At 44.8% G+C, this 11,487-nt stretch overlaps 1 protein-coding gene across 1 annotated transcript in view; it reads right to left on the reverse strand.

Moving 5' to 3' along the window:
* Positions 1-635: 635 nt before the first annotated feature.
* The window catches only part of CNGA1 (cyclic nucleotide gated channel alpha 1), an 18,102-nt gene continuing 7,250 nt past the window's right edge, over positions 636-11,487 (reverse strand). Inside the window, exons 4-8 of the mRNA XM_019553480.1 lie at positions 11,417-11,452; positions 11,198-11,307; positions 10,172-10,277; positions 9,309-9,415; positions 636-3,908 (exon numbers count right to left, since the gene is read on the reverse strand). Of these exons, the coding sequence (XP_019409025.1) occupies positions 2,506-3,908; positions 9,309-9,415; positions 10,172-10,277; positions 11,198-11,307; positions 11,417-11,452 (1,762 nt within the window). The 3' untranslated portion in view covers positions 636-2,505. The remainder of the gene's footprint in view (positions 3,909-9,308; positions 9,416-10,171; positions 10,278-11,197; positions 11,308-11,416; positions 11,453-11,487) is intronic.

Below are 11,487 nucleotides of genomic sequence, written 5' to 3' on the forward strand. Positions count from 1 at the left end.
GGATGCAGCCCAGCCCCATGCCTCCCAAAGCCCTGTGACCTGCTCTGCTGCAAAGCTAGACTAGCGGGCTGCATGGGGCTGGCCCAGGTCCCGCCATGCGCCACCCTCCCCCTCCCCCCCAAGGCACAGCAGGGCAGAGGAAGGACCTGGCACGGCATGCAAGGACCGCACACTGCACCCAGCTGGGTCCTGCTGGCCCTAGGGACCCTCTGCCGCCCAGCTGAGCTAGGCCCTTGGTGGCAGAACCCAGTGCAGCACGTGGGGACTGCATGCCGGGCCCAGCCAGGTCCTTCCACCCTTGGGGCCCCTCTGCTGCCCGGCCAGGCCATTCTCATGGTGGCAGGACCTGGTGCAGCGCACGGAGACCGTGTGCCACGCCCAGACGGGTCCTGCTGCCATAGGCCCAGCCCGGGCGGGCAGCAAGAGCCACCCAGGGCCAGTAGGACCCGTCTGGGCATGGTGTGCAGTCCCCATGCACTGCAGCGGATCCTGCCACCATGGGAATGGCCCAGCTGGGTGGCAGAGGGGCCCTAAGGAGGACCCAGCTGAGCCTGGCATGCAGTCCTCACATGCCGCACTAGGTCCTACCACCATGGCCCAGCCTGGCTGGGCAGCAGAGAGTCCCTAGCCATAATTCATGGCTATGTGTGGAATGTATGGTTCAAGAGGCATTCCCAACATCACACAGGTACGCTGTAGGCGAGGCAGGGCCATGATCCAGTTATTTAGGATACTTGGATGTCTCATTTACTAAATACCTTCCAACATTTGCAAATTAGGCAGTCTTTACAGAGAAAACGCCTATTTACTACCATTTTAGTATTCAAAACAGTACATTTTTTCCTAAAATTCATCCTTGGCAATAGTTGAACTGTTTTAGGTAAAACTTTCAAAAGAAAATTGGGCCTGACCTATAGGCATTGAGAAAGGATAATTTCAGTTCAAATAGTTCAAGTATGTGAAAACTGAAAGCACCTGACAACTGGGTCTTAAAATGAAAGTTTTGCAACCTTATCTATAGGTACTACTATCGGCTCTGCCTGTAAAAATTATCACTATGCCCCCCCCACAGCAGATGTCCTTATGTAGTATGAAGACACTGGTTTCACTGTAACTCATCAATCCTTTTGCACCCATTTATCTTAGCCATACGGTCAGGCTTGAAGCTTGACTAAGATAAGGACGTCCATTACCTTAACTTCAAGGGACTTCCACCATTTGCACATCAAATGATTTACTTCCTACAAAACCCAACCTCTATAATAGAATTCTTCCAACCAAGACTGGACATCTGCATTTTGATACAACCATTCCAATATGACAAGTTACAACTCTGGCATTACTGAATAAGCTATACTTCTAATATTGCCTGTGACTATGGAGAAAAGGATCTTAGCCATTTCTCTATGAATGTCTTTCAGTGCCTGGCCCACCTTTGCCAATTACTGGGCACCTCTAATTAGAATCAGGATGCAACTTGCAGCTAGATATATTAGAGAAATGTTCCTAAATATAACATATACCTGTTGCTCTTCAAAATCAATCCCATTCCTGAATAGATCATTTATGATCAAAGCCTGCTGAAGACATAAAGCCGAGCCAATGACCACAGCTACTCATATCAAGCTGATTTCCTGTATACAGGTGTATATAGCAGAACAGTATTTTTTTTCTTTGTATCAGTGAGCTGCAAGAAAAATTAGATTTTAACCCAACAAAACTTACTATCCAATTTCTTACAAAAGGTTATATCTGATTCATCATTCTAGTGGTTGATGACAATATCCTTGAAAACACACAACTTTAAATCTAGACAGTCAAGATTCAGGAAATAAGTTCAAGTCACCAGAATGAGTAAAATCATATTCAGTGTTGAAAAGCATTTTCCATGATTCCCAGCTATCACCATTAGATGCAAGTCTCACTGCAAATGTTGAACGATTGTCATTACATAATACTCCAGGGTTAGTTACTGGACTGTATCTTATATATATCTATAGCTATAGATATAGATATATAATCAATAAATATATATTTAATATGCTTATTTGTATACAAGTTATTGTAGTATCATCATATATGATGCATACCTATACAGACTTCAGATAACAAATAAAAATGTTACCAAATATTTCCTTTTCCCCATATTTATATGAGAAGAAAATTATAAAAAATATATATTCTGTAGTATAACTTGACATGGGTGCCAATGTATTACAGTATGTAGATTAAATACATTTGTTGTATAATAATGTTATATAAAGAATAAGCTCATTAGCATTGTCTTCCATAAGTGATACATTATACTCCATCTTTAGCCTTGAATCTTCACCTTTTTTGTTCCTCATGCTTGTCACCTATGTCTGTTGCCTAACAGGAAATGAGAGATGTTGCATAACCAAATAGTTGTTTATAATAAAGAGCGATACCCTGCAAGGATTCAAGTTGAGAGCATGGGAACCCTTGCATGATTTGACTGTAGCTGCCAGCAGCAATCCCCTGTATTTATTCCTGTTTAGAACCTCCAGGTTCTAAGTCTTCTAAATCTGAAAATTCAAGCTCTGTGCTTTGTTTCAGGATTTTCTCAACTTTTGTCAGTCTCTTTTTCAGTTTCTGCTGTCCAGCATCATACTCAGCCAAAAGCCTTGCAAGTTTTGTTTGTAACCTGTCCACTGCCCCTTCAATAAATGTGACCTTCTCATTCACATCTTTTGGATCAGATCCTAAATTTGCAATTTCTAAATCCAGTAGGCCATCCTTCATCAGGATTTGTTTACCCTTCTCTTCCAGCATGGCCTTTGCATCTGGGTACTCTGTTAAAGCCTCCATGAGGTCATCTTTAGAGAGACAAAACAAGTCCGAGTACCCAATGCTTTTAATGTTGGCTGTTCTTCGATTGCCAGCTTTGCTACCTTTGATATTAAGAATGCTAATCTCCCCAAAGTAGCTGCCATCACTAAGAACCACAAATTGTGTAATTCCATCATCAGCTACCACAGCAAGTTTGCCTTCTTTGATAATATACATTTCTCGTCCAATATCCCCCTTCCGGCAAATATAATCTCCAGGACTGTAGACTTGAGGCCGGAGTTTTAAGACTAATTCAACCAACAAGCCAGCTTCACAATCTGCAAAGATCCGGACTTTCTTCAATGTATCCAGATGAACATTGATTGCAATCTCTGCTCTTAATTTATCTGGTAGATACTTCAAAACTTCCCTTTCATCCACTGCCTTTTTATTTGTCCACAGGTAGTCAAACCACTTGATAACTCTTTTTTCCATGTCTTTACTCACATTTCGAAAATGCATATACTGTTTAATGGCATCAATCCTTGCTTGAAACTCTGCTCTGGCTGCATTCATATTGGAAATCATTGAGCCAACATTACCAACAATAGTAGCAAAGATCAGTACTCCAACCAAGAAATCAGCAACTACAAAAAAGTATTCAGAGTCCTTTACAGGAGGAGGTGTTTCACCAATAGTGGTCAATGTTAGTGTTGACCAGTAGAGGCTATATACATATTTTCTAATCAGGCGAGCAAATTCAGGATCAGAAGTGTCAGGATAGACCCAAGTGTCCGCCCCAAATCCAATTGCTTTGGAGATTGAGTAGTAGACACAAGCATTCCAGTGAATAATAATCACAATGTACATGACAAGATTAGAGATCCTGAATATATTTGGGTAGTTTGTCCTTGTTTCTGTTCGCTGAAAGAACTCAAACATACGACCTACTCTAAGCAATCTGTTTAGTCTTAACTCTGGGTAGTTCAGCCCTAACTTGAAGTACAGTAGATCAGTTGGTACGACTGAGAAGAAATCTAGTTTAAATTGTAAAGATGCCTTATATTTCTCTCTGAGTTTATTTTCTTCTCTCACCAACAAGCCTTGCTCCAGGTACCCTAAAATTAAATATAAAATCTTTAAATTATTATTATTATTATTATTACTACTACAACTACTACCATTTTATGGTCTATTCTATTTCATTCTATTATAGGTAAGTGCCAGATCCATCTTGAAAATTATTTAGTCCAGACATCATCAGATGGTACATAAATTCCTTTTTTTAAATCAAGCTGGAAAAATTTGAACAGTTGTTGAATTGACTGACTGTAAGTCCCTATATTTAATGTCTGGAAGTTGTTGGGACTAAGTCATAGACCTAAATGACTTGATTAAACAGAGCCATCCAAACTGCATGATCTGGCTGAGGTGTGTGGACCTATAAGCAGATGCAGAAGCCAGGAACCACTCCTCAGGGTGTCAGTATAGCTAGCACTTAATGTTCCCTGAACCCATCCTCTTCCTGCAGCCATTCTGCCTAGTAACCTTACTTGTCCTTTTGAGTAAAAAAGAGGACAGGATATGTGCTTCAGTTTCCAACTAGAAAGCCAGCTATAGGCACCCAATTTTTAGAAAAATAATCTTGATCCTAATTTCTATAGAAAATAGAGGTAGATCCTTTATGTATAGCAACACTACATCCACAGCACTTTTGTAGACCATTGCTGTAGAACATTCCCTGCTCACCAGCTCCCATTCACAATGGAACAAACTCAGAAATTTGGCACTGAAGCTCCTGTGTGGGTTTAAGCACAGAAATCTTGAGAGAGGTAGTGGGATATACTCTCAGAACAGATTCACTCCTTCATTTCCAGGTTGGGACAAGTAGAGTGGGCACAGGCAGCTGGGGAATGTTTGAGAGTAACACTCTTGGCATGTTTCAGGTCCTATACTAGTTAAGTCCTTAAATTCAGTGAGCATAGATTGCAGCTGCCTTACGCAGTTGGAAAGGTTTACCTGTCCCTTATTGTTTCATAAATTTGGTCCAGGTACAGTAATACCTCAGTTAACAAATTCTCTAGGAACAAAGCTCCTTTATAACAAAGTTGGCCATTTTCTTCCAAAAAAATTGAAAAACTAAAAAACCTCCAAACCTGTGGCTTTCTCGTTTTACCAGGAAAAACCTGAAGATTTTGCAATGAGCTCCCTGCAGGCTGGCAGTTCCAGCCTGTAGGGAGCTGGGAGAGAGCGGGAGGAAGGTGGTAAGACAGGGGATGCCACGTGTATGTACAGAACATGCATGTGGCCCCAGGCAGTCTGCAGAGCAGCTCCAGCAGGTAACTGGGGGGAAGAAAGGGATTGAGGCCCCTGTAGGCAGGGAGCAGGGCAGGACTGAGGCTGCTGTCCATCTGGACAGGGCTTGGGGCAGCTGCAGGGCCCCAGCAGGGAGTAAGACAGGGCCATGGGTGGCTCATCCGCACACTGCCAGGGGGCAGGAGGAACCTGTGCTCCCCAGTTCTGTATGCAGGGCAGGCATAATCTGCGGGCTCAGGTTCCCACTCTGCTTCCCTCCCCAAGGGCCTCCACAGTCCTGCGGGCACAAGCTGGTGCGGTTGGGGACAGTGGGGATGCGCAGGGATCTCCTCACCCCTGCAAGCTTCCCCCCACCCCCACAACATGCTGCCCTGGTGACATACCTCCTGCACGTGCTGCTGCTTTGAGGGGCACAACCCCATGCTGTTGCCCTCACTGCAGCCCTGCACGCAGGGGGTGCATTGCCAGGGCAGCACGGGGTGAGCAGCAGTGAGCAGCTTCTCCACATGGCTCAGCTGCTCCCTGCTGTGCCAGAGAGTACCCGTTGGGCTGCGGAAGTCCCAGGGGAGCTCACAGTGAGGAGCTCACAGTGGTGAATAGGCCACTGTGGCCTGCTGCCACTCCATTCAGGCCCACTGTTCCCTGCTGCTCTGCTTCACTCCCCCGGGGCCTCCACAGCCTGGCGGGTGCCACCCGATGTGGCAGGAACCAGCTGAGCCATGCAGAGAAGCTGCTCGCCTCCCTGGTGACACACCTCCTCCACAGAGGCCTCCAGTGACAGCAGTAGTGCGGGGCTGTACCCCGCAAAGCAGTGGCATGTGCAGGACGCACGTTGCCAGGGCAGGGCAGAGCTCACAGTGGTGAGGAGATCCCTGCAAGGCTCCGCTGCTCCCTGCCATGCTGGATTGTGCCCACCGGGCTGCGGAGGCCCTGGGGGAGGGAAGCAGGGTGGGAGCCAGAGCCTGCAGTCTGTGCCTGCCCCATATATGTATCTGGAGGTGCGAAACTCCCCCACCCCCCAGGAGTGCGCATGATGGTGGGGAGCCACCCAGGTATCTACCCCTGGCAGCTGGGTGCCCCTTCCAGCAGGACTAGGGGAACAGGGGCTGTGGGTGGGGTGTGAGGGACACCACCGAGGCTGTGGGAGTTGTTGGGGCAGAGTGAGAGGCACGAGCATGGCCAGGGGACCTGTGGGGGGCATTTAACTGAGTATTCTAATAAAAGCCTAAATCTGTCTGTCTGTCTGTCTGTCCATAACACTTTATTTGCAATCTGATTGGCTGACAAACAGCCAATCAGGGTGTGAAGAAGCATTCTGACAGAAGGCAGCCTGCCACCATGATGGTGGGGACACAGGGGATGGAGTAGGGAGGGAGCAAGGCCAGCACAGACGGAAATGGGGGGTGAGGCCCGCAGGGCTGCCCCCCCCCGGCCTGCTTCCTGCAGGTAACACACAGCAAGGAGAGAATAGGCCCAGGCCCAACACAGAGGGGAGGGGAGCAGGCCCATGTCCAGTGTTGGGGGGAGGGGAGTGGGCCTGGGCCCAGTGCAGACGGGGAGTGGCCAACACGGGGAGAGAACGGGCCCAGGCCCACCGCAGGGGGGAGGGGAGTGGGTCCAGGCCCAAAGTGGGGGAGGGAGAACAGGCCCGAGCAGGGAAAAAGCCGGCCCACTGCAGCGGTCCACCCCCCACTGTGGAGGCCCTGGGGGATGGAAGGAGCAAGCCGCCTCCCCACCTCAAGCCAGGGCCCACTCCTCCTCCACTCCCTCCCCCATGTTGGCCTCTCCCCCACTCCTCCCATCCCTGACTGGGCCCAACATGGGCGGGGGAGAAGCAGGCATCCTGTGGTGTCAGCAGTGACCATGGGGCCAGGGGAGAACTGGGCTTGGGCCTGGGCCAGACATGGGCAGGGAGCAAACGCGAGCTGGGGAAAAGTTGGCCTGCCGCGGCAGTTGAGGGGAGGGCAGCCTGGCCCAGCCCAACACGGTAGCTGTGGGGGGCAGGAGAGGAGGAGCAAGACTCCTCCCCAGGTCGGGCCTGGACCCACTCCCCTGCACTGGCCCCAAGCCTGCTCCACCTGAACCCCCTTTTTCCCCCTCACCATAGCAGCCTGGCTTAAGCCCACCCTCAGCCCTGGTCATCCCCCACATCAGGCCTGGGCGTGTTCCTCCCTTCCTGTCACTGCTGCGGCAGGTCTGGACCCCAAGCAGCAGGAGGGAAGGGGAAGTGGGCCCAGACGGGGTGGGGGCCAGGGCTCCATCCCGCCCGCTTCCTCTCCTCCATCATTCTTGATGGGAAGTTAGCTAGTTCTATACGTATATAAGCCTCAGTCTGTCTATCTATCTGTAATACTTTATTCGCACTCTCATTGGTTTTCTGAAACAACCAGTCAGACTGCTCCAAGAGCATTCTGGACAGGAGGCAGTGGGGGCATCTCACCGCCATGATGGTGGCAACAGAGTGGACAGAGCAGGAGGGTGAGGCCAGCAGCACTGGCCTGGCTCCCCCAGGCCTGCTCCTTGGAGACAGCTGTAGCATGAGGTGCTGGCTGCACAGCACTGGCCTCACCCCCCCACACACATGTCAGAGCGACACTGGCCTTGCCTCCCCACCCCCACCCTGATCCTTGGAGCCAGGGGCCAGAGCACCCCCCCACAACAATACCTGGCAGGGAGGGGGAGACAGCAGGGAAGAGGGGAGGAAGGGAGGGAGGGGAGTGAGAAGGGGAGGGAGGCTTCTTAGTGGCAGTGCCCCAGCCACAGTGACTGCGACCATCACCACAACCACTGCTACCACCGCCACCGTGGGCAAGCTTCCCTCCCTCCCCCATTCTTGGAAGCTGGCAGTATGGCATTGAATGGCACAGGCTCCCACCTGAAGTGGTAGGGGGGAATGGGGGATGAACCGGACACAAAATGACAGGGCTGGGGAGCAGGCCTGGACCCAAAGCAGCAGAGGGGGAAGCGGGGGGAAGCTGGACCCCGACCTGAAGTGGAGGGAACAGCCCTGGATGGAGAGGGGGTGGGCAATGCAGGCTTCTGTCCCCACCTGCCCCCCTCCCATCATGCTTGACAGGCAATTTGCTAGTTTAATGATATTTTCCTACTGTCATGCTCCCCTCCCCCTTCTCTGAAGTCCTGGAATGCATCCCTATGCCTCCTATGTTATTTCTACCTCTGGTAATGAAGTTTCTGAAAACAAAGTGACGTCATGGAACACATCTTCTCCTTAACTGAGGTTTTACTATAGTGTGTCCTGATTTACAGTTCATAGATCATGCTTCTTGCACTTGTTTGGATGAAATTCAGAATGATATTTAGTAATGTGGGAAGTGCAATTTTATGTCTGTTTGCCCTTGGATATCAGCAGATTCACCACAAAAAAAAGTGATGGAAAAGTCAATCCTCCTCTACTGGGGTTTCTATTATGGGAGTGTAGCTTTACTTTGACTAGATAGCATAGTTTAAGGACAGTGTCGGTGACTTGGGTTTCATGGTACTTTGTCAGTGGAAACTGAAAATCAACATATCCTGGACATAAGCAAAATGATGTTCTTTATATAGGATTTTCACATTCCATTTTACTCCTGTAGGAGCCATGCTTGAGCATAAGTGGTTGGATCATAGCCATCTTTTTCAGGCAAATTCCCAGTTATTTGGACTGGGACCTTCTTTATGGAATATTTAAACGAGGATGTTTTAAAATATATTACAGATTAATTTATTAAATACATAATATGTAATGCAGTATACCACAGAACATATATAATGTCAAATATGTAGCGTACAATTCCAAAACTAGAGACGCTGCATTTTCAATCAAATTACTCTTGTTTTGGAAACTCCTTTCTGCTAGAACTTAGGATAAGCATGTAATCTTAAGGCTTATCTCAGTGTGAAGTTCTTACCTGAATAAAGGAATCAGAACTTTTTCATCATAATATAACTACAATGGCAATTTAACTGACAATTTAAAATATATATTATATATATATATTTATATATACACACACACACACACATACATATGTATATGTATGTATGTATAATATATGATTCCATATATTAATATAATACACATATTCCAGGAGACAATCCTTCTTTAATTCTTGTACTTCGCCTAAAATTAGTACACTGCTGGACATTTTAAAGTGCCTAATATAGATATATAAATGTAAGTAGATACCAGTGAGTATATTTACCTGTTCTTGTCCGTATAAACATGTCAGCAAGATAGATAATATCGGAAGAATAATCCAAAAGGAACCACATGGTTAAGTTGTCATTCTGAAGTTCATCAAAGCAGGCTCTAGATAGCAAAAGGGGAGAAACACACACTTGAAATAGACGGCAGCAGTCCCATGAAAGTCAGTGATTGATAGATTGAATGTTCTATATAATCAGAGGCCCTAGAGTTTGCCACTTATTTTACATATTCATTAAAGGTAATCTATCATATTTTATCAAACTTTCAAAACAAAATATGTTATCAAAACTTTATTAACATGAAAACAAATATGAAAAAGTGTAGTTTAAAGTTTTTGAGGAAAAAACATTTAAAGTCCTGCCTTTAAAATAGTTAGAACTTGGATTACATAGGTTTTTAGAAAAACATTTAACAGAAAAAGATTCATTTCAGTAATTATAGGAAGTGCTAGTTGTTATGTTGATAGATAAGCTTGTCTAACCTCTTCTATAAGAGTTTTTCAGTTTATAACTTTCCAGTTTTTTCTAAAATCTGTGCATTTTAGTCACAGAAAACTTAAGACTGAAGAATATGGAAGTATCAGACAAAAATAAAGTTATTCTTAATATTCTTAAAGGTAATTATTGAACTGGACAAAAGGCATGCTAGAAAGAGCCCTCAAAGTTGTGTGCTGCCTTTGTTTCTGAGCAGAAGAGCTTTTCGACTTCAATATCAGCAAAAAAGGTATATACAATAAAATACTGGGCTAATACACTATTTGCATCCATTCTACCCAAAAAACAGAATGCATTCCTTAAGGCAAACAGATATGGGCAACAGACAGCAAGAGAAAAATATGCACAGAGACTAAAATATCACCTAGCAATGATCATGGTCCAGTTGTACATGACAGGCATTGTGATACAGAACAACCAGTTGTAATACATATTTCCTGCTGGGTCAATAATAAAAATGTCTTTCTTCTCCCTGAACAGTAAGCAGAAAGGAAAGGGAGTATTAAGACATAAATAAAAATATGCACATTAAGTAGGTTATAGGTTTTAGGAAACACAAAATTGTTCTTATGAAGAAAGAAGATTAGCTTCCTCACTTAAATTTAGGAAGGACAAGAAATCAGTAGGAGAACATGACTGGGACTAAAAGCTAGTTCACATTGCTAAGGGAAACTGCCAGACCGCAACATAGAGAGATCCCTATACTTTTAACCTTCTTTAAGTAATTTATTTAATACTAAATTAATTATTCTGTCTGATAAATGATCCAAGGCATCTAGGCTTCATTATTCCAGAAAGTAATGATTTTATGGCTACCAGTATTTCAACGTTTTGGACTGATTATGCCTTCATATGCAGAAACTTAACAGGCTGTCACAACGAAGTGGTAAAACATATAAAACACATATGAAAATCAGTTTTGAAATCAGGCAAAGTGCTTTGTATTATTTTCTGTAAGACAGAGGTATTTTTATTTATACTTTCATATACTTGTTTAGTCTTATGAAATGGCAGATTAATTGCCACAATATTTGGCATTTCATGTTTAAAATATGCTGTTTTTAGAATCAATGTTTTGGGCAAGAAAGGGAGCAGAGGCATCATGCTGCTCTTCTGTCTTCCTTTCTCACCCTCTAATTCACGAAAGAAGTAGGAATAAGAGTATCCATATGCAGAATTATAGAAACAGCTCCATGGATTAAGATGTCCTAACAATAACCTGAATCTTCCTTTATTAGGGATATCATACACAGTTGGCTTGCAGTACACCCATGACCATTGATTCAATTCTATATCTAAGGCAATTTTTTAGAAAAGTGCAATGCTAATCGGAAAACTTACTCTTCTTTCTTCTTATCTTTGTCTTTGTCTTTATCTTTATTTTTATCTTTTTCTTTATCTTTATTTTTTTCTTTATCTTTTTCTTTAGTTTTGTGTTTTTCCTTTTTTCCCTTGCTTTTTTGTGCATCTGGATCCTTTTTCTTTTTATCTTCAGACTTGCTGGAAAATGAATTAAAATGTATGGTTGTTAAAGAAAAAAACTGAATAGCAACTTGAGAAGGAATTCAGTCTCCTGCAATGTAGTATCATTATTACTATATTGTCTCACCTCTTCTTTTCTTTTTTCTTTTTCTTTTTCTCTTCTCTAAGAAGAAAAAAATGTGACACACATGAGAGGCA

The sequence above is a fragment of the Crocodylus porosus genome, unplaced genomic scaffold (assembly GCF_001723895.1).
Source record: "Crocodylus porosus isolate Cpor-Errol unplaced genomic scaffold, CroPor_comp1, whole genome shotgun sequence".
NCBI lineage: Eukaryota > Metazoa > Chordata > Crocodylia > Crocodylidae > Crocodylus > Crocodylus porosus.